The 24,458-nt window shown below is 31.3% G+C and overlaps 2 protein-coding genes across 2 annotated transcripts; one reads left to right on the top strand and one right to left on the bottom strand.

Moving 5' to 3' along the window:
* The first annotated feature begins 2,843 nt into the window (after positions 1–2,843).
* On the top strand, positions 2,844–18,324 carry Peritrophin-A (Peritrophin A). The gene is made up of 5 exons (XM_090119423.1): positions 2,844–2,988; positions 15,479–15,537; positions 16,329–16,491; positions 16,808–17,002; positions 17,386–18,324. The coding sequence occupies exons 1-5, from the start codon at positions 2,943–2,945 to the stop codon at positions 17,604–17,606; spliced, it is 684 nt and encodes a 227-aa protein (XP_089975549.1). The 5' UTR covers positions 2,844–2,942; the 3' UTR covers positions 17,607–18,324.
* Positions 18,325–19,283: 959 nt separating this feature from the next.
* obst-B (obstructor-B) lies at positions 19,284–23,022 on the bottom strand. Its single transcript, XM_090119422.1, has 6 exons — positions 22,863–23,022; positions 21,398–21,557; positions 21,082–21,200; positions 20,257–20,457; positions 19,871–20,066; positions 19,284–19,499 (listed from the first exon to the last, which is right to left on the bottom strand). Exons 1-6 carry the CDS (start codon positions 22,903–22,905, stop codon positions 19,340–19,342), a joined length of 879 nt encoding a protein of 292 aa, XP_089975548.1. The 5' UTR covers positions 22,906–23,022; the 3' UTR covers positions 19,284–19,339.
* Positions 23,023–24,458: the final 1,436 nt, after the last annotated feature.

Here is a 24,458-nt window from a genome sequence, read left to right as displayed (position 1 = left end):
CATATCGCTTAGTAATATCACTTAAATGTACACAACTAACTAAAGTATTCTTCTTATAAAGAGCATCTGAAAATACATAACTATAGAGAGACTCTACGAAAATTTTTTGCGACGCTTGGATTTTGAAGAGTTCTATTTAAGTAAATCAGGTTTACAGTCCTAAATATTATACGGAAGCTTATTTGAGGAATTAAAACAAGTTTGCTTTATGCCTAAAATGCATAAACCCCTACAGGCTATTTCTAAACGGTAGTTAAAAAAACCTTGAAAGCAATGTCAAAAGTAACAATGTGCGTTAGAAATTAAAATATTTCCGGCACTGACTAGGTCGTCATGTTAAGAATTTAATGAAATCTCGTATTATAACTAGAACGATTACACATATGCTACGGCTTTAAGATGACCTTTAATACAACATATAAGCTGACACAGTACATGTCGTTTAAATTCGTCCTATAGTTAGCAATTTATTACATATTTTTATAACGTATAGGTTGATTTACATAATATATAATAATCAATTAAGTTGTATTAAGATATTATACGTAAAAAGATAGATAATATACCATATTAATTAATCAACGTCATCACAAAATAAAATGTAAAAGTACAAGCTACAGTAATTTATTGTAATTAAAGGCAAAAGTTCTAAGCATGTGTCACCTTGTCACAACGTTGATTTTGGGCTAAACTTTTAGTCCGGGTCTGAAAAGATAATTAAAATGTAAGGACAACATTATATTATTACAACATTTATTCCTCTGGATGAAATTTAACTTTATTCTCATATTATTGTATTTACTGATATGTAATTATACTTAGTTCTTTATTTACTTAGTATGCGTTTAGTAAAAGAAAAATTTAATTGTATATTTTATTGTATATTTTTATGTACATTATTTACTCCTTTAGTTTCCATTTTGACCGATTATACTTATTAATGATCAGTAACAATGCTATAATTTCATGACTTTATTTTGGGTTTTTTGCGTTTTTTAAATTTAGTATACCTATTTATTTTTAGATAATTTTGTTGAATCAGATCTTGTAAATTTCCCTCGCCTTGTTCAAAGTATAATTCCATTTGCTTATACGGGTGATTATAAAAAAGCCAGGCGTAGTTAAAATTGATATTAAAATTAAATCAGCAACTTATAACGATATTTATTGCTAAATTGTTAAATCTATATGATTATAAAGCGAATGAAAGTATTACTTTAGTACTTTGTAGTAATTAGTGGCTATTATTTATTATGTCCTTATCTCAAAAGATATCAAAAGTGCGTCGATTGTGAGCTAATTACAAATAATTGTAACAGTTACGTAATTACAACGTAAGAGTTGTATCGATTTGTTGGACACAATTCTGAATACGCACTAAGCTATAAGGAATTATATGAAACAATTTCATCAGCACAATTTATTGATTATAGCTATTGCGTATTATGTTTGAATTGTAAACGAGCAGGCGTTATAAGAAAAGAGTGTGTGAATTATACCTAACACTTTAGGAAATTAAAAGTGTTTGTTTATACCTTATTATTTAATTTTCTGTTGTAAATTTTAGATATTATGGTTCCTTATTCAATTTTAATCTGAATAAGTTTTATATAATAACTCTTGCATCGCTTATGTCCCAGGTTATCCCTTATGCTACTTTACCCAAAGTAGCATTAGCTACTATTAAGTATTCTATGCCAAAAGTATGGTAGGTTAGGCTCTATATATTATGTATTTTAAAATCAACATAGAAAATATAGGACCCCCACTATATATTAATGGCTGTGGCAACTTATACTCTTTAATATTAATATTATTATAAAAGTTTGTTTATATTACGCTACTTCAATGCTTAGTCAGCTCAAAGTAGGTATAGCCACCTTCGGATAAATCCGGGCACACCTATTAATTAACGAATATTCGGTGGTAGCGGCAAAATATTTTTTTAAATTAAGATTTTTTTCCCCTAAGTACCAAGTAAAACATATTCACAGAATAACACAAATAAATACCCGACAGTATTTTTCACTATGAAGGATATTATACTATTATTATTATACTTAAGCATTATCCGTTATTTATACATATAGCGGATAAACGTTAGTATATAATTATTTTAAACTTAATATTGAAAAAAATATTTAATCTATTTATCTTTAGCTATTTTAATTATGTTTTGAAACAGCAATAGTTTTATAATTTACATAAAATTATAGGTTCTAATTATTATTAATTCATTTTTAACTTCATCTAGTATTGTCCAGACTGCAGTCCGTGTTTGTATTGTCATTTGTCACACATAACACGATGCGAGGTTGCGCCCGTTTTCGTAATAGGTGACTCGAATGTGACATATGGTAAGGTTATAGACCAGACCTCAAATAAAAATAAGATTTAAAAGTTGTAAGTGTGCGACTGTTTACTTTTAAGTGAATGTATTTATTTTTATGACTAACTTGGAAAATATAGTTTTTTTATTTCAAATAACATATAAGGTTCCTTTACATTAAAGTACTTAACAAATATTTTAAGAGCCAGGTTTGTGCAGAGCACGAATTGTGCAAATATTAATGTAAATATTTTTGTATTTATCGAATTTTTTGGGATCTAATATTCGGTATATTTCATATAATAACATTATAATATAATCCGCTAAATATCACAATTTGGAATTAAATACTACATTTCCAAATTGCTCTCACTCATTATAATCACTCATTATAACAACTAAGTACATAAGCTTCACCATATATATTATGTTATTTTTTATAATCAATTTCTTGTAATTTTTCTGATAAAAAGCATACATCACCCAAAGTCTTAACCAAACTTCAAATTGAAAGTCTGCACTATACATACGCTGGAGGGTGGTAGCGGTGGCCGCTGGCCGTCGCGCACAGTTCTGCCGGGCTGAGGTAACGCGCGGACGTCAAACATACAACATGAGGATTTGTGCACAGTTCGCGTTTTTTGCTTGCATCGCGTATGGTAAGCGTTTATATTGTTTTCTTTTACCTAATACATAACACGTGATACGCATTATCGCGAATTTCCACAAAAAATGGTACCGAATTTAAAGTTGAATTTGGAACAATTTAACCGCCATTTTTGAAAACCGGAATTTCAATTCCCAAAGCTTGTATTTATGATAATATCTGGCATATAAGGAATAAATATAACGGTCAAGTGTGATTATGTAAACTGAAAAATGACAAGTGTTTTTTTTACACTTTAATATATTGTCCCAAATAGGTACCTACTTCATAACTATTATGATGGCAGAAACGTAAACATTCGGAAGTAATAGGATAAAGAAATACAATATGACTAATGTGTCAATGAAAACAAAACAATGCGGACAAGTAAGGGACACCTAATGTAGATGAATATTAAGTAGATGCTTTTAATTGGAAGCACTACATCGTTATTTAGAATATCAAAGAGTTATCATAGATACTACATTATTTATTTTTTGCAATTATTTATTTTTTGCAACTGCAGGAAGGTTCTTCAATTAGAATAAAATGTCATAGGTAGTGGTGGTATATTATATGCTTATAGTAGTAATAGGAAATATAAGTACGTTCACTAAATTCTTCACTAAATTTATTTACTAAACTTTGCGATCATTATTTATCGCAGCTCATGCGAACTAGTTTTAATTTAATTTTTAAACCCACTTTAAATGACGGTGACCTTTAGAGTTTCGACAAATAAATTATTGAGGTTGGAACAGGATATACATATATTTAATCGTCAGTGTAAAAAATAACAAGTGATTCAATATTTATTACATGTTTAAATATTTATTTAATGGATAATGTATCATTTTATTCCTAACACACAAAAACACAATTTAACTAAAAAACATAACGTTTACAATTCGTAAAAGTATAAGTAAGTTTACACATTAAAATATCTTACTTTCGATACATAGCAGTGTCTGAACAGCTAAATCACAATTTCAGTCAATAGTAATGTAGCTTTTTAGTAGAAAAAGTATGTTGAGAAATATCAATCGCATAATAATATATTCCAATATGTATAAACAAACAAAGATGAGAGAAAACAAGAAAAACATGCTGAATTTATTTTATAAACATAAACTCAAATATAGTAGCTTGAGATTTTAAGAAATCACAATACTTAAGGGTGCTATAACAGATTTTTAACAAAAACCGCTATTTTACGGTACAATTTTAACCCAAAGCACTTACACGTGAGAACAAAGTAATATCTTAATTTAAAGATAATATATTCAGTTCTACGATCATCTTATAAAAATTGTACGACGTCATACAAAATTGTCACTGAAATACGATTTTCCCAGCACAATGATGGCATAAAATGCAAAAAAATGGGGTCTAAACCGGTACACTTTTAAGAAAATTAAAAGCCTAATCTATCTTCTTACCTATAAATTATTGAGGGATATATAGTCCTTTATAGATTGTGATAATTTTTTTGTATCTAAATCAAAATTTTATTTCAATTATAAGCTAAATTAAAAATACTTGTCGATTTCTTCATACATTTTGCTCTCGCGGGTCGTCAGACCGCGCTCAGAAGCGCTCTTGGAAGGACGGGTGTATCGCTCCTCGTCCCAAAAATAAAAACGAATTAGAAAAAGATTATTGTGCGTATACTGTCGTTTTCGTGATTTGAAATATTTGATACTTTATAAGAGTAAACTGTATAAGTTTCATATTCCAATTATTTGTAATTTAAAATTATGTTTTAAAAATTATGTTGACTGAGATCCTCTTTTTTTATGGGTTGTTGAACGGATTGGTGGGGTAAAGCAATTTGACAAAACTTAAATCCAAAATGGCGCCGACGAAAATTTGCCATCTTTTCGTCATGGGTGTCATTTTCATGGTTTTTGGGGTAGCTATTAACCAATATGAGGTCAAAAATAAAATCCAAGATGGCGCCGACGAAAATTTTACATCTTTTCATCATGGGTGTCATTTTCATGGTTTTTGGGGTAGCTATTAACTAATATGAGGTCAAAACTAAAATCCAAGATGGCGCCGACGAAAATTTTACATCTTTTCGTCATGGGTGTCATTTTCATGGTTTTTGGGGTAGCTATTAACCAATATGAGGTCAAAACTAAAATCCAAGATGGCGCCGACGAAAATTTGAAATCTTTTCGTCATGGGTGTCATTTTCAAGGAGTTGGAGTAGCTATTAAACAATATGAGGTCAAATCTAAAATCCAAAATGGCGCCGACGAAAATTTGACATCATTTCGTCATGGGTGTCATTTTCATGGTTTTTGGGGTAGCTATTAACCAATATGAGGTCAAAACTAAAATCCAAGATGGCGTGGACGAAAATTTTACATATTTTCGTCATGGGTGTCATTTTCATGGTTATTGGGGTATCTATTAACCAATATGAGGTCAAAACTAAAATCCAAGATGGCGCCGACGAAAATTTGAAATCTTTTCGTCATGGGTGTCATTTTCAAGGAGTTGGAGTAGCTATTAAACAATATGAGGTCAAATCTAAAATCCAAAATGGCGCCGACGAAAATTTGACATCATTTCGTCATGGGTGAAAATTAAATGAAAATTTGACATCATTTCATCCTAACGTTACAGAACATAAATGTACTCTGTTCGCGGATGATGTATCCATCACCATACCTCGTAACAAATTGACCACCTACAAAGAAGACATTTATTTGACTATCAAAAATGTAACAGAATGGCTAAAATATAATAATTTAACTCCTAACATTACAAAGACAAAACTAATGCAATTCTGTAATTATCATAACATTAGACATAACCTTGACATAACTTATAATGGACAACGTATTGACGAAGTTACTGAAACGGTATTTTTAGGTATCACATTAGACAACCACTTAAATTGGAAAGCTCACACGGATTCTGTTTGTACCCGTGTAAATAAGTTTGTATTTGCCCTCAGAAGAATTAAACAGATTATTGATGAGAGAGCGGCAATCATTGCATATCATGGTTATGTTTCATCGTTGCTTCGGTTTGGTCTTATTTTATGGGGCAACTCTACAAACGTAAAAAAAGTTTTTATAGCTCAGAAAAGGTGTGTCAGAGCAATATGTGGAGTAGGGCCCTTGGAAAGTTGTCGAGATTTATTTAAGCGACTCGGACTTTTAACACTTACTTCCTTATACATCTTGGAGGTTGGAATATTTGTGAAACAGCATCCCTATATATACATTAGAAGTTGTCAAAATAGTCAGTACCCAACCAGGGATCCTCACAGATTGCAACTTCCAATTTGTCGCACTGCTTTATGTAGCAAAAACAGTCATTTTATGAGTGCGAAGATATATAATAAAATCCCGATGGCATTTAAGGAATTGCCCATGCAATTGTTTAAACTTAAATTAAAAAAGTGGCTGCAATCTCATTGCTTTTCTAATATAAATGAGTTCTTTGCTTGTAAACATTAAAGATAGGAAAGGTAGATAATAATAATATTTGTAATGTAAAATGTTAAAATTAATCTAAAAATATATTGCATTTTAGTTAGTTAAATACACATAAAATATTTGTATGCCAGTTGATGGCGAATTGTGCGGACTTTATTGTAATATATTGTAAACCTTGTAATTAACCACAATTCCTGCAAATAAATTATTTCATAATTATTTCATTTCATTTCATTTCATTTCATTTCATGGGTGTCATTTTCATGGTTTTTGGGGTAGCTATTAACCAATATGAGGTCAAAACTAAAATCCAAGATGGCGTGGACGAAAATTTTACATATTTTCGTCATGGGTGTCATTTTCATGGTTTTTGGGGTAGCTATTAACCAATATGAGGTCAAAAATAAAATCCAAGATGGCGCCGACGAAAATCTTTGTTATTTTATTTTAGTTTACTTCTTTATTATTAAGAAAATTACACCTATGACGAAAAGATGTCAAATTTTCGTCGGCGCCATCTTGGATTTTGGTTTTAACCTCATATTCGTTAATAGCTACCCCAAAAACCATGAAAATGACACCCATCACGAAAAAAGTCAAATTTTCGTCGGCGCCATCTTGGATTTTAGTTTTGACCTCATATTTGTTAAGAGCTACTCCAAAACCTTGAAAATGACACCCATGACGAAAAGATGTAAAATTTTCGTCGGCGCCATCTTGGATTTTAGTTTTGACCTCATATTGGTTAATAGCTACCCCAAAAACTACCCACACTTGCAAATGTGTTTGCTACGTAGGAAAAGTTCAGATTTAAGAGTATCCTAGCGTAATGTGTTATGTGACGAATACCTATAATTTATTTCATTCCGACTATTTTTCGGAATAACATACATTTACTAAGAATTGTATACAATGCCGGATTTAATACAGTGCCGGTAACATCATATGTATGATAATAATTCTACATTTCCTAAAAAGCTTTGATATTGTATACAATTCATAGATTATTATTCAATGAAATAATGATGTAAAATAGTCACACTTTTTTAAGTTGTTTGAATATACTAACATACTTATTAGGATCGTACCTACCAATAAAAGTAACAAAATGAATTTTTAAAGTTCCTAGTAATCTTCTGGAATCAATTTCAATAAAAATACATAATATCAAAAATTAAAAATAATATCAAGTATGAAGATGGTCTATAAAATGGAATGCGCTATGTTTACGTGAGCGTGATATTGCCGCGAACAAAGTTACGTCGTTAGATACCTAAATTTGAGTAACGCAGATTTGTGACAGCGTCCTTAATCTGACATTTTAAAATCCATAAAATTGATTAATACTATCTTAACAGTGTTTATTAATGCAAAAGATGTCTGTCAGGTTAATTATGAATCCGAGTTCTAATACACAGTAAATAAACGATAATTACATGATGCATCTCAATTATATAAAAGTAGATACAATACATAATATACTACGTACTCCTTTGAACCATAGTAGTAGTTGGGATATATTTTACTATCCATTGTTGTTCATAGTCCTTTTCTTATTATTTATCGTTTAAAATTAATTCCATTATTCGTTAATATATTATGAATTTACAGAAGTTAGTACCTACTTGTGTATCAGTGTTGTTCCTTTCATTGAAATGTGAATAATTTAGTTCTTTAATAGAATCATCAACTAGTCAATATTGTCACATTATTGTACACATGAGAACATTACATAGTGCATAATTACTCCAAGATAAAGTGATTATTAATATACCTTATTTGCATAAGTATGAGAAACATCTCTGTGAGGAATTAAGTTTTTATATTGATTTAAAATCGAATTTTATTATATTTTTGAGTCGTCGTCTGGACATTGACATTGGACCGATTACCTCATACTTAAATTCAAACTAAAGTATCTATTTATTCAATTAGACTTGTTTTATCTTTGATAAATTCATATATCGAAGTGGATTTGTTTTCACAGACTACTTAATAATAAATTATGTTACAATTAACTCAGGTATTTATGACAAAGGAACTGGATATAACAACTTTAAAACAGTTGCTTAAGACCTAAAAGATTAGAAAGGTCCTGGGTATGTTTTGGTATACAGGTTTTCAACTGCGCAATATTTAATACAGTATTGCGTATTCTGAGACTAAGGATATTTACGAAATTATTGATTGGAATTTTAGCTGGAAATGATAACAAGATTACCACGCAAATGAATGTTAAATAAGAAATGGAAATGTCCTTTTTGCTGCTCAATTCAAAGATCTAGCGATCGGGCAACGTCGTCTGTCCACAACAGGCATATTTTTCTCCATTTTTGATACCACATTGCCGGTCAGTTTTTACTGGTCATATTTTCCTCGAGATAAATGGACCAATTCAAACATAATTTTAAATTCAAACTAGTCTGAGATTAGTTAGTTCAAAAAACTCATTTCTAAGGAAATATTTTTTAAATTGCAAGGACACGACATTTTGGTAGTGTTATACGATTGTAGTACATTAGTTTCATAAATAAGTTGTATAGCGCCAAAATAGCAAAACTCGATATCCAAGATTTTTTGTGTTTAAATTAATATTCTTATATCATAAGTGGTTTTGGTGAATTATAACTGGAGCCAATTTGGTGGAGCGTTGCCCAACGGCCATTGGAAAGGAACGTAACGTTTGTTAAATTCAAGGCTTTTACGCTCGTGGTTGTTGAACATTTATAAAAACTACAAATTCTATATTATTGTGACCAGGTGTTAGCAACTAATATCGGTTAAAAATTGTTGGAAATTTCATACAATTTATCTCTTTACATAGAGTATATTTCGATACCCAAGCTTTCCATATATCAATCTCCTTTTACATAGCAGTTTAAGAAAAGGGTGATTTTTTTTTATTCAATCATATTAAGTAACTAACTTCCAACCACGACTTTGTACGTGCATCCCAGTTTTTCCCCGTTCCCACAAGAAAGACCCGATACGACCAGTGGTTTGGGCTGTGCGTTGATAGATCACTATATATAGTTTTATTTAAGTATGTATATCGATAGATATAAATATAATGACTGACTTTACTCTAGATAATAACCGTACTTCATATATATTTCTCGTTTTATTTAAAAAAAGTTATTATTGTTATTTTACTCATTAGGTATAGTACTTTCGATATCAGATTACAGTTTTTTGATATCTGTTATAGTTACGGATAATCGTCTGTGCACACTTAACACCCTATATACTAAATTGGCTTTGGCCAACAAAATTCCTGTCATCGGACATATTTTTTCTAGTTCTAATTTAATATTACTCGTTATATACAAGTAATTCTGGTTTAATTATAATAATTAATTATCAATATAAATGAAATCGTTTTGTGCTAATTTACGTTGAAACACGTAAATCATATTAATCATTCAAGACAGTATAACCTTTAGTACTGTGAGTACAGAAATTGCCACATAATTGCTGGCACTTTCACTGCTTGGTAAATGAAAAGGTTTCATTCATTTAGAGGTTAAGTATTCAGAGTAACAGTTCGTTGATAATTCTTAAATTTTTATTTATTCTACTTATACAGACATCGAAATATCTGTTAATTTTTCATTGAGTAATGTGTAGAAAATTTAAAACGGAGAAGCGACTACTTGTAGCTCATACGAATAATATAGTAAGATTAAACTGATTTAACTGATGTTACCAAAATAATGAATGACCTAAATAATTTTAAAGGTACTAGTATAGTTAAATGAATGGTCATATTTTGAAAATCTATAATCTAATGAGACATCAACGATAAATAAATTAATTAATCTATATCATGAGAATTAAGCCAGGAAGTCTGTCATAAAAATCGTATGATATGTGACGTGATCTCTGCGCACGCGCCATCCACAATTATGACGATACCATCATTCATACGAAAGAGTTCAACGCGCGGGAGTTAAACGCGCGTAATAGTCACACATCGCACATCGTGATAGTTATTAGTTCTTTGGCGTTAATATTATATGAATCGTTTCTAATATATGAATCAATAAAAAATGTAAAGTGTGGCGATGTACATTTTTATATTTATTCGTGTTTAATACCAGAGATATATGACATTTAGAGACTTGAGTTCATACTCATATATTACCCAATGTACTTTGTATATCATTATAATTTTATTTCTGATCTACATATTTATTCTAACTTAAATGCGACGATAATTTTAATATAATAACGTTATCTTTTATCAACAAAATCATATAAACAATAATTATAATGGTTCTACATTACCATTCAACTGAAAATGATTGATTGAAGCAACACTGAAAAGAATAAAAGATCATTTATACATAATATCCATTCAGATGTCGTGGACTCCGGAGATATTTGTGGCTATTGTGTGGCGAAAGTTGTCATGTTACGCATGTTGTGATCACTCCACGTAATATTTGTATTTGATAATATCTGCGGAATAAAACTATTGTTCTTACTGTTCGTATTTTTTTGTAGTCTTTATAAATTTATATTTATAGAACATTTGAATGCCGTAAAACTATCAAATTCAAGTATTGTTTTGTCTGTATATAACGTTATAATATTCTCTACACAATAAATTAATGTGCTGTCGCTCATAAACTTATGCATGAAAAACTTTAAATAATACCTTGATTAATTTAAGTTTATATTGTATAATATTTAGTCATACTTTATTCCGTACATTGTTCCCGTGTGTACTATATTGTTGCTTCCTTATGATTTGTATTATAAAAAAAATATTTCTTGACATTTCAAGGTAAATGATTTTTTTTTAATTTGAATAAACTATCAAATGCGATATTATCTTGTAATATCGATATTGTATTGATATTACTATGATCCGTCAAATAATAAATATTTAGTCAAGAACTCTAAATCAATACACTTTCGATTACGTACTTTATACATGAATTAAAGACGCATTTTTAAAAACAACGATAAAAAAGAATCGGAATAAGCTTATTCCGATTCTAGTGAGCTCTCTAACCATGATATTTTTAATAACTCAGGACTGACTTTAATAAAATAAGTATAAATAATAATTCAATAGTTCATGTAGGATTATTACCTAAAATCTTCTCACCAAAACATTTAAATTTTATATAACCTTAAACAACATTAATATTCACAGAGCACTGAAGGATGCACCCTGGGGTTAACGCCTCTGACCACAAACTGAGAATTTCACTTCCATCTCTGACTAGAATAGCAAATACTTACGTAACAAGCCTCTTCTTCCGCGGTACGATTAACTTTATCAATTCGCTTCCTCTTAAATCTAGCTTTAATTCAAAACATTCTCACATTAAATACAAGAAACTTTAAGGATATCCGCATTAAATGCATTTGTTCTAAGTAATAATCTATATATATAAAATTCAAAGGTGACTGATATAGTGATCTATCAACGCACAGCCCAAACCACTGGACGTATCGGGCTGAAATTTGACATGCAGGTAGATGTTAGGACGTAGGCATCCGCTAAGAAAGGATTTCCCGAAATTCTTGCGGGAACGGAGAAAAAGGGGATGCACGTACAAAGTCGTGGGCGGAAACTAGTGTTAAATACAATTAAGAAGAAATTTATTTATTTAACAATGTCTGTAATATTAAATATCCGTGTATATTAAATGTATATAAATATGTAATAATTAAGTAACTAACGCAAAAAAAGTAAGTTCTCATTTGTAAAATATGAATGTAACTTTTAGAATATGTGTACATTTATATTGGCAACACTGTATTGTATTCGAGTAGGCAAGATGGCAGATGCCGGTTAGCAATGTTAATTATGTAAAAGTGTAAACTGTTATTTTCTCTAATAAAGCTAAGTGAAGCTAAAACTGGTGCTTGAATTAATTATTTAACAGTAACTAAAGTATTAACTGCTTCGTTGAATACTAACAGAACCGTCATCCAAATTTGGATAAGCTCGATGCCCTGAAAAGATATAGCTTAGCCATATATCACTTTAATGACGTTTATCTCACGCTAGTTATGTATTCGATAAACTCTCATTATGCGTTATATACATACAGTCGTAAGAATCAGTTGTATCTTGTTTTAAATAAATGGATAAATCACGTATGTAACATGCGCATGGTGTTACATAAGGGTCGCGAGATGAACAGGTTCTGTTTCCGCTTGAGCAATAAATCTTCATTTATGGTATGACTGACAGTTCTTTATTCGGTGGTCGAATTTCTATGTATAATGCTGATTGATCGTTTTTATTAACGCGGTATCCTTTAGATTAAAATACTAGTTGTATCAGATGAAACGTTTTAATTATATCAATAATATTTTCAACCGACATTATAAAAAGGAGGTCCTCAATTCGTCTGTATATTTTTGGTTTGTTTCTTCGAAACTTAAGACTGGCTAATTTTGATGATTTATTTTTTATTTTATCTATTAGCCGGAAGGGTTAACTTTCTGGCTGATCCCATTTCAATTCAACAGTTTGAAGTCGGTTTAGTTTTTTTTAATTATTACTTGACAACACTCTAGTTGGAATTTATTACTTTATATTAGGTCTTTATTAGGTACCTAGCTGTGCTCCGCGGTTTCATCCGCTTTGCTCCACTCGTGTTGGTCTTAGGATGATGATATTATATAGCCTTCTTCGATAAATGGGCTATCTAGCACCGAAATATTTTTTCAAATCTGACCACTAGTTCCTGAGATTAGCGCGTTCAAACAAACAGACTCTTCAGCTTTATAATATTAGTATAGATATACAAATAATTGTCCAATGTCCAGTTGCCATACTTCATGCCCAAATTCTCTGTTGTACGATGATCTTGTTACAACGAATAAATAAAAAAACGCTAGAATGACCATTGTAATGCTAGTATCAATGATCTAATCAAGCCGCTATCGGTTGCATACGCGTCAAGGCTGACCACTCGCTCGTACGACTTTCGCTCGCTACATGTGCCACTAAAATGTTTGCTCTTATTCTTGATTATTTTCAATGCAATTGGCAGTACTAAAACGTATTTGTTCCATAGCAAATAGTTTCCAAAATTCCCATTGAAGAGGTATGCAAGTTTTCTGCTCGTCACGTCTTGCAAATAACCATGAGTATGATATAATGATGACTGAATTCTTTTTTAATCCAGAAATGACCGGGGTAATAATGTCAATAGCAGGCTAAACTATCATTAATAGCATAGATTAATAAAAACCATCCTAAATACAAGAGATCGCTTTTACTCCTAACTCCTATTCTTACTGTGTTTAAATTCTACCAATTACCTTATTATTCATATAGATTGTTCCTTTCTTATAAAACACCCCTTCAATTTATAAAATACCAGCAGCATTTTACCTCAACATTCATAATTACCGACAATGAACACATTTCAGAACATTAAATAAATGTCACAAGGTCGCGGAAATTACTCAACCGTACAGAACTTTTCATCATATAATGTTTTGTAATACAGCACTTCAAGACCTTAAAAACTCACATAGATATTGTCATTATTGCTATATCGAATTATAACCCAGTTTAATTCAAGTTCAGTTAACACGCGTAAAATTGCGTTTCAATCATGATTATTAATTTCCGCATACATATTCATTTAACGCATTGTCCATTCAATAATAGCCAGAATTAAAATAAGGAAAAGGATATGGTAAATACTGCCCCTTTCTTAGAAACGTTTTAAACGATGCTTTAACGAATTAATACTTTCTTTAAACATTTTTATTTTTGCTTAAGAAAATAGGTAGCGAAAGATGTAAAATGCTAACACACACATATAACTGTATTCACTATCACTATCCACAGAAGAATTATCTCTGACTATAATTATAATAAGTGTAGTAATTAATAATTTCACTGGTATTTACTCAGTTTTTATTAATTTGATATCCTCATATTTATCACTTATCTACTAACAAGTTCAATGACTACTTAATGTATTTATCGATTTCCAAGCTACATGAAATTGATTCTTATATTTTTTTCATTTAAACCTTCACATACAAAATCCCTTTTAACAAATTTTCTCCCTCAAACTTGCCATCAAACTCATTACAAATTAATATATTTAGCGAATAGCGATTACCAATTAATATATTTTCCATTTTCTATGAAATTCACTAAAATATTTGTTTACATTACTGAAATATTGTGAAGTACTGTCGTGAAATTACTTCGTGTAAATGAAAACTTACGTAACCGTGATTATCTTAGAATACGTACACGTAATAAGAAACGGTTCTATTATTTAACGTCACACGAAATCGTGATCATACTATAATTATACCATCTTAACAACGTTACGGTTATTTTGCAATCTGATCTTGTTTTCGTTTAACATTTAAAACAGTTTTAACGTTTATTCAAGTATTAGGTATAAAGTTTTAAGATAACTACAAAATAATTGAAAGATGCAATTACTTCTACACTACATTTATTACTAAAAATGTTATAAAAAGGCATAAATTTATTTATTTAATTACTAAAAAATAAATACATTATCTACTTGCAAATAAATAACGCAAAAATGCGTCAATTATTTCATCTTTCATACGCCTGTTTAACTGCAATCAATCAGCTAATAATCAAAAGTAACCCCAACAGCTGATTGGTTGGAGCCGACCTCATATGCGCTTGCGCAACCGACACGCTTCAGCTCCTCACGTAAATGTCGTTTATTATCATGAAAGTTATCTTTAATTATTGTTTAGCCCTGATTTATCCTGCAATCAAGTTTTTGCGCGGTTTCAAAAAAGATTTCACGGTTTTAATTGTAAATGGGGTGTTTAAGTGGCATATAACATTTTTAAACGATAAAAGCAGTATGAATTTGATTACTCATAATACATAAAAATGATAATGAAGATCTATTTGTTGAATGGACCAAAATAATAAAGAATAAAGAAATCTAACTAGATACAAAATACGCTGAATATAATAAATAGAATGACAAAATAGATCCTATGCATGTGTATGATTTTTTTAAAATTCAATATTCATATGAAATTATTTTTTGATTACAGTGAACGCGGGCATATTATTACAAAATGCACCTGCTTGTCCAGAGCAATACGGCGTACAGGTAATTATTTATTTAATTTTTGCAATAAAATGTAGGCCATAATTAAACATTAAAAATTACTTACATTATATAATGTTTAAATAAAAACTATTGAATTGAATGGCATGCTTTATTTCGGAGTTGGAGCGAATCATAACTTTTACATTTTTTATACCTACTTTAGTTTTTAATATAATATTTAAATAATATTCGTAGAATATTAACGATGCTACTCTGTGCGGGCAAGCAATGTACCTAGTTAAGATTAAAATATAATTCAATAATAAATTGAATACCTATATATTTGTAAAGATATATATTTATGTGTCGCTTCATCAGTATGTTACGTGCAGTACTTACCATCTCACGACCCAATTCGTGCCGTATATTTCGTGCTATGCTAAACAACCAATCCATCAGTTGATCTAATTATACAACTTAAACATAACACCTGTAACATTCTATTAGAGAAACATTACGTTATTATCGACAGTAAAGACTTTATTAAAATTACATAGATAGACTTTACTTATGAAAAAACACGTCAACACTACGCCTTATTTAATGTTCTGTGTTTACACACATATACTTTCTCAGTGTTGGAGTCGAAGTCATAATATAATCATAGACTCATTTCCATATAGTCATTTTTAAAAAGATTAAATTCAAGTAGCCTATTCCATTATATGATTTCCAATAATGATAAAAAGTTAGGAGAAAAGTCGTGAATAGAATATCCTCTTCTCTTGATATTATATCAAGAAACACAGTCATATAAAAATCTGTCTAAACTATATCCTTATAATCCACAGGCGTACGCGCACCCCGAATTGTGTGACCAGTTCTTCTTGTGCACGAACGGCACATTGACGGTGGAGACCTGTGAGAACGGCCTGCTGTTCGACGGCAAGGGCGCTGTGCACAACCACTGCAACTACCACTGGGCTGTCGACTGTGGGGAGAGGAAAGCTGACCGTGAGTTTCAAGCTTTATACTATCTATTGAAAAGATATCTGTTTGCAGAAATAAGAAGTACACTTATTTTTGCTTATGATATTTTGCAGTAGATATACTTAATCTAGGGAATGACCGAAATTTAATCAGATGAAGCATTATTTCTTTTAAAATATACTTGTTACACAAATGAAAATGCCTTATAGAAAATGCTGTATGCTCATTTCTGTTCGTTGTAGAAAAAATAAAGTTACGAGTAAGAGTATCACGGCTTATTTAGTGTAAAAAAGTTACAAAAAATATACAGTTAGTAAGTTTTGCTATATTAATATTCCAGTGACGCCCTACTCGACGCCCGGTTGCGAATATCAGTTCGGCATCTACCCAGACAGCGCGGAGTGTTCCACCAGCTATGTGAAGTGCGCCTTCGGGATCCCCAACCAGGAGCCGTGCACCCCCGGACTGGTGTACGACGAGAGGATCCACGGTTGCAACTGGCCAGATCTGCTGCAACCTTTCTGTAACCCTGAAGGTGAATAAGCTTAATTTTTACATACAATGTTGCTTAAATAACTATCCGTTTTTAGAACGTTAATATTTAACACGCATCTAACATTAAAAATAATGTACCTACTTAAATAGTGGCTAAAAGCTAAATGAAAATTAACACTTACTTACAATCATGAATCTTACATATTAATTTCAAAAACATTTGATTGAAGTTATTTTCAAATTTGAAAAGATGCAAAACCTTGATTTGTATAAAATACACGATATGGTACCTACCTTCAACATGTCAATTTTTAATTGTATCGGTATTTTATGTCTTATCATTTATAGTATTATTTTATCACTTTATATTCTCATATTTAACAGGCTAACTAAGTTTTAATCATCGTTTGTCTGTCTTTACAGCGGTCGTCGGTTTCAAATGCCCAACCAAAGTGCCCGCAAACACGCAGTCAGCCAAGTTCTGGCCTTTCCCCCGCTTCCCCGTCCCCGGCGACTGCCACCGACTGATCACCTGCGTCGAAGGCAACCCTCGTCTCATCACCTGCGAGGAAGGCAAGGTCTTTGACGACCAGAACCTCACCTGCGAAGACCCTGAGCTCGTGCCACACTGTGGTCACGCGTAAATGTTCACCTTTATACAAAACGAAAACGAATCATAGTTTTGGAATGAGTGTGGAACTTTATTTCAAATTTATAGGTTAAGATAGGTCATGTTATCCTGTTATGCTTCTTACATAACAGAATAACGCTATGAAGCTGTTACTCCATAATTCTAATGAAAATTCTTCTGAAAATCTCGCAAGAATTGGATATAAGTGACTGAGATCGCCCTGATTCAGAATTACTTATCATATTTATCCCAAATACCTATGTAAACATAATTTCCTGATTAATTATTATTTGACTTGACTTTACTAAAACTCAAATATAGTCCAAAAAATTAACTTAGCAATAAAGTACAAGAGAAATACTACAACTTCGATTTTTGTATCTTTTATAATATATATTCAGTCGATAATTTCGTTTTCGTTTTGTAATATAACATCGATTGGAATATATTTCCACCGAATCCTACTATTTATTTATAAAATCTAATATATTTTATCAATAATCTATTCACTGAAATCTAATATATAATTCTCAAACAAAATAAATGACAACAAATATATTTTCATTTGTGCGTGATATTAGTTACCGTAGTTCAACAATATATTATATTATATTGTTTATATTAAAGTCTTTGTGTATATATTTTCATAATACTCAGTGTAAATAAAGAATGATTGAAATGTAAATAGATAAATATTGTATATGAGAAAAAATAAAATGTTTTAAAATTTACTCAGCATTTATAATTTAACTAAGTATATTATAAGCCCTCGTATATTCTTGCAATAACAACTTGCAATCCTTGTAGATTGATTTTATAACAATACTATTAGATAAAGATTGTAATTTGAGTTTGCGAAATCCAGAATCTGATTTTATGATTGAAATAATTTTATATTGATCATGAAAATATTATCTTCTAATCATTTTTGAACTGATGCCAAATGTTGGTGAAAAGAAAATTCGATGAGTCTAGTCATGCAGCTTGGGACATATACGTGATACGTAGAAAGTATATAAGTTAAATAAAAACATAATGTTGAGAACCAAAAAAACCGGCCAAGTGGTTGGGGACCCCCCTAAATATTTTTTTGTATTTTTTGTTATAGCGGCAACGGAAATACATCATTTGTGAAAATTTCAGCATTCTAGCTATCACGGTTTATGAGATACAGCCTGGAGACAAACACACAGCACAAGTTTTATCCTTTGGGTACGGAACCCTAAAAATGATAGACAAAAGACGTTTGTCGGACGATGCATAACTTTACTTGAAATAGAAATTAGCGTAAAAAATTTCCGACGAGAAAAATCTTTTTCATTTTTACCCCTAAGGTAAGTAGTAAAAGTATTTTATTAAATATTTTACTGAATATGGCAAGTTATACAAATACTATGCATATTCGAATTTGATTCAAATTATAAAATTTACTACGAAATACAAAAATAACTAAGATGCTTATGAGAAGTAAATGCTATTTTTAAAAAATTCGATGATTTGTGAATATGTTTATTGAATACTATCGTTTAACTTACATCTAATTCGTCGAAAAAAAAAAATGCAATTTCAAACACTTTATTATCTCCTTATAGTTTAAAATAGCACTTCAGTTATTAACGTGCAACAGTCTTTAAATAATTTTGATTCATAAAAGTAACTTGTAAACTGTGGTAAAATTAAAAACGTTGAATAAATGTGTAAAAAAATATTTATTAAATGACTACTTAATTAACTTATACTATGTTTCTAATCTACAATTTCTTCTACTACGACTTCAGCTACTTTGCCTTTGGGTCGCTGTGGCTTACGGCGAGATGGGGCACCAGAGGGTTTGGGCTTGGCTACTGGGGGGTTTTCTAGGGCCTCTAATTCAGCATCGGTGAGACGGTCCTTGTACCAGTCTTTGCTGTAAAAATATTTGTTGATTAGTAAAAAAGTAAAAGAGTATATAGGCTTTATTTCTTCATAAATTGGGTAAAAGGTTTATGGAAACTGTTAGAGATTTTTTTTTTTTGCAGATTGACGATTTTGAAAGGAGTTCGCTTGTAATTTGTGTACTTTATCTTACTTGTTACGACTTACTTGTAGTAAAAGAATTTTACTGAAAATTTTCCATTTCAGCAAAAATATACTTTTCTATGTATAATTACAAATATAAGTTGACTTTACTAAATTATTTCGTGATCGAATTTTTTCTATTCTTTATAAATTTATATAAATTATTTAGATCATAATATCGTATTGATGATAATTATTATTATCTATTCGAATGCTTACCATTCTGGGACCTTCCTCGCCCACTCACACTTCTTCTGTACATCGTCGAAGGCCTGACCGAGCTTGCATCCTGAGCGACGTGGTGTGTTACCGTTGATGCACACGTAGAAGAATTGGCAGTCTTCAGGGTCGGCGTAACGTGGGTGGGTGAGACCGAAGGTTTCGTTCACTTGTGGGCAGTCGAACTGGAATATGTCTGTGGAAGAGATGATTAAATGAGTTTAATGTTGGGTTTTATTATACTGGGACTCATGCAGTAAGTATTTCAATTCTAGGAAGCTTTGTGTTAATAGTATTGAACATGGAGTTATGTGGAGAAACGATCAGCCTTTCTTAAAGCTTCTTTACTTTACTCCTCCTATATTCTGAATCGGAAAATATCTCACCACCGGCACCGCATCCCTTCTTTTTAGCTTCATCAGCCCATGTGCAGATACCAGTCTTCTCGTTGTACACCAAGCCTTCGGGACAGGTGATCATGTTGAACTTGCCGTCCACGCAGAAGTAGAATTTGCCACATTCGCTAGGTTCCTCGTGCGAGAAGTAACCATTTTGGCGGACACAGTGTAGAGATGGGATGGGTGTTTCTGTAATGTTAAAATTAGTAATGAGTAAAAATATAAAGGAATAAAACATGTCTCATAGACTAAGCTTTTATATTATTAAATCCAATTCAATGATTGAACTCTCCAAATCCATCGTAGGTCAGTAACTAGAATTTCTGGTTATTTGTTAATTGTAAGAAATTAAATTCCAACGTCTAGTTATGTATGACAATTTAATAGGGCAGGAAATTGGCACTATTCTGTGTTGTGTAAAAACCCTACTTTATATTGATTACAAAAGCTGTTATCAATAAATTCCTCCAGCGCGCCATCAAGGCCGCGGTTCCCTTGAGAATGGAAAGTTGTTCTGAGCAAAGTTAACCTTTAGCTCTGAATAATGATTAAATTGATGCGACCAACCAGTCACACTAAAATGGCAAGCACGTGCAGCCATCGTTCACGTGTAACCTGACCTTTAGCATTCCCATCGTGTGCTTATCATAAATTATGAAGAAGACTCGAGAATGTTCCATCAAAAGCCGAAATCCAGAACAGCTTTTCTTGCCAGAAATTTTGCATTGTTTGATTTTATCCAGTATTATAACAGTGCTTGCTACAAGTGATATTTACTAGCTTTACAACATAACTAGAATAAAAATAACTTACGTAATTTGGGGCGCTGAGAGCAGTCGATGTTGAATGGCAAGTCGCACTTCTCATCATTAGGGTTGTAATCGTTGAACACCATACCATCGGGGCAGAGCTTTTCAATTATTTCACCGTTTCTGGAATGTATAAAATAAGAAAATAAGATGATTTGATTTATAAATAAAAATGTATGGGATATGTGATTAGCCGATCGAAAAAGATATGGCGCCGAAGGTCAAATATTTGTTTTGCTGATAGTACTGGTTATTGCTAACTTTATATGTAAATATTTAATCTTCTTGTTTGTATTTGAATAATTAAGCAGTTTATTAACCTGCACTCGTAGTATTTGTCGCATTGTTCGGCATCAGCGAAGAAGCCATCTTCAGGACAGGAACTTGTGATTTCTGTGTCCGGATCTGAACTGGCCACGCGAGCTGGCGCTGCTGTACTCGCTGCTTTCCTGTTCTTTGGACCTGCTGCTGTTGCTAACGCTGAAATAATCAATTATTTTCATTACATTCTTGTTCTAAAATAATTGTTATAAACATTGTCGACATTTACGATTCTAATTAATGCCAACTGGAACGCTTACTTTTTATTTCATTGAATTAAATGGATTTCTTGTGTAGTTTATGCAAGAATAATAATGTGTATGTATTATTATTCTTGGTAGCGACTGGTCACCTTTCTAATCCGCATTGTGTACGAAACAATTCAGAAATAAAACAGTACATTTACATATCCTGATCAAAACAAAATATTCGCTTGTTTTATATGTATAGAAGGTCAAAGTTAAAATTTAATTAAAACTAAACAGACATATACGGTACATTTCCTGCATAATGTGTGTATGCACATAATTAAGTCGTTCACTTTGAGACCGGCGTGGACTTCCTATTTTTATGCGATATTTAAGGTCGTGTCAATGGAGCTTTCTTAGTTATTTTAAGCATGTTTATGCAATCTTTTTGTTGCTTAAATTGTCCATCTGACTATATATTTTTATTTTTCAACAAAACTACAATGAACAATATGTTTAAGTGAGGTATTATGAAGTGGATAATCGACGTATTATGGTCATACAAAGTTTGAAAGGTGACCCATAGATAATACTGTATATATAGGAAGGTGACCATTGCGTAATTCTGTTGTTTGCCACGAAAAATGGAGCTTTGTGTTTACTAATATGAAGTCATCACAAGATGCTAAACCTTCATAAGTTTGGCAATGTGCCAGTTTCTCCGTTACCTAATCGAGTGTAGCATACGAAAGTTTTTGCCAAACACAAGCGCCACTTAACACTCTAATTTCATATTTCTCCTTGAAGTATCAGCGGTTGCTTACAATGAAACAAACCTGTCATGAGTTAATTAATTTCACATGCACTTTGTTACGAGTGAACGGTTTTTATAATAACTATTTGTAAGAGATGTAGAAAACAATCCATGTTAGTATAGAAGGAAAATTTAATAAACTGAAAAATGCTTAAAAGGAAAATTAAGTCTTAAGCAACTATCGTAAATAAAATTTTAAGCAGTCGAATGTTAAGCAATGTTTAAAACATTAAAATATTTAAATTGAATAAATAATAAAGTTCTTTAAAAGTCAAGGACATAGTGAGATATGTTGAAATTCTAGTTACTTGAAGCAGGCAGTTGCCCCATTATAAATGTTAAATAAATGAATGTCTAATCCAAACTTTATGTAGAGACAAACAAAACAATTGAATTAATTCATGCAATGTCTCTATCATGAATAGATAACGGTATTATCAATCTGTTTTGTAAATAGCTCACCGATTAAACACGCGAAAGCTATGAACTTGCACTTGAACGCCATCTTCTGCTATTTTCCCGAACTACACAACTTTCGTCACCTCTGTGACTTATCGGAACTTGCCACTCGCACTGCGCTCTATAGCGCACTGACAATAACACTTTTTGTCCGTTGTTCTTAGCTGCTGAGTACTTAAGCGAAAGGCTACACTACTTTCGCCATCTCTGTCCCACTAATGAACATCAGTATACAGCCGTACTTCTCACTCACGAGTTCTCCGAACATTTGGATCCTGTTATGGGTTTACGCGTTCTGCAAAAGAATTAGCCTAATGATAATGACTGTTAATCTATCACTAATATTGATATAATTAGATTCCAATGAATTTTTTTTGTGAATTCTTAGAATGTTATAAGGAAATGAATTCAGTTGCGCAGTTAAAAATTTATGATCGGTCCATTTCCTAGAAAGTTTTCCGAGAAATTCTCTTGAAAGAATATTCATTTTTCAGTCGATTATTATTATTATTTTATATAATCTCTAATGATTTTAATCCAAATCTAGTTTCTTAACATTCTAAGGTCAAGAAAGAAGTATTCTAAAAGTCGTATTTTGACTTCCCACATTTAGCCCATCTTTAATGGTTTGGTATCTCTGGCTCTGAACGGAACCTACCTCAGAAAGGCTTTTGGCTAATCGTACTTGCTTGTAACATGAACCCTTATAATAGATTAGTAATTCATGCTCCTCATGGTACACAACATAAGAAGATAATATTAATAAATATCTATAATTTTTTTTTTGTACTATTTATAGATGAAAGAAAATATAATAAGGTCAACGAAATTGTATGTATCCGTGTGTATATATATCTCTATATATCTATATCTCTCTATATCTAGCATCATTCTAAAAAGGAGGAATCTTTTTAGAATGATTGTATCTTAGATTGCATTTTGTTTATTTCTTTTTTTGAAAGCTGTCGTTGCACTTGATAACTCCAATATTTCAAGTACTTTCCCTCCAGGGCCCATCGAAAATTTCCACCCTGTATATAACTTTCGAGGCGTTATTCAATTTTTATATAATACCCAATTAATTGATTATGTACTAATATCTATATCAATTGAGAACCATGTATTTCCTACTACATAATGAAATAATCGTATAATTTCAGGGAAATAATAAAATGATTACCAGTCCAGACATATTTTTCTGTTTTAATTATTATAACAAAATGACCTTCGCGACGAATCCAATCGAACAATTTTTTTTATTGTACGATAAGTAAGCGCATGACCAGGATCTCGCCTGATGGTAGGCTGAGAAGTGGCCTAAGATGCAGCGCGCTACCCTAAAAATATTCTAAAGAAACTTATGAATGAACTGTATTTATAATAAGAAACAGTTATTTTGGAACTTTCCAGGATCATGTTACAAAACGGAACATTAAAAAATCAACGTTTATTTAACAAGTAAATTGCTTCACCTCCGAAGTTCTTCGCGAAGAATACTTTATAAGATCATAACTCTAAAACTAGGAAAAATCGGCTGATATAATATATGGGGGTATATTCTGATAGCAAACGATGTGAGGAAACTAAAAATATTGACGA

The sequence above is a fragment of the Colias eurytheme genome, chromosome 3, assembly GCF_061535395.1.
Source record: "Colias eurytheme isolate Ceu_HAF_F1 chromosome 3, ilColEury1 Martin Lab GWU primary, whole genome shotgun sequence".
Classification (NCBI taxonomy): domain Eukaryota; kingdom Metazoa; phylum Arthropoda; class Insecta; order Lepidoptera; family Pieridae; genus Colias; species Colias eurytheme.
Note: the sequence above shows the minus strand (reverse complement) of the source record. Positions and strands in the feature narration are given on the sequence as shown.

Excerpts from the sequence above, each read along its gene's own strand:
- Peritrophin-A (XM_090119423.1), top strand. The coding sequence starts at position 2,943 with ATGAGGATTTGTGCACAGTTCGCGTTTTTTGCTTGCATCGCGTATG. Across the intron at positions 16,492-16,807 it reads TGGGGAGAGGAAAGCTGACC|TGACGCCCTACTCGACGCCC; the intron begins GTGAGTTTCAAG and ends TTAATATTCCAG. Across the intron at positions 17,003-17,385 it reads ACCTTTCTGTAACCCTGAAG|CGGTCGTCGGTTTCAAATGC; the intron begins GTGAATAAGCTT and ends CTGTCTTTACAG.
- obst-B (XM_090119422.1), bottom strand. The coding sequence starts at position 22,905 with ATGGCGTTCAAGTGCAAGTTCATAGCTTTCGCGTGTTTAATCG. Across the intron at positions 20,458-21,081 it reads CTCTCAGCGCCCCAAATTAC|AAACACCCATCCCATCTCTA; the intron begins GTAAGTTATTTT and ends TTAACATTACAG. Across the intron at positions 19,500-19,870 it reads GCGAGGAAGGTCCCAGAATG|CAAAGACTGGTACAAGGACC; the intron begins GTAAGCATTCGA and ends ATATTTTTACAG.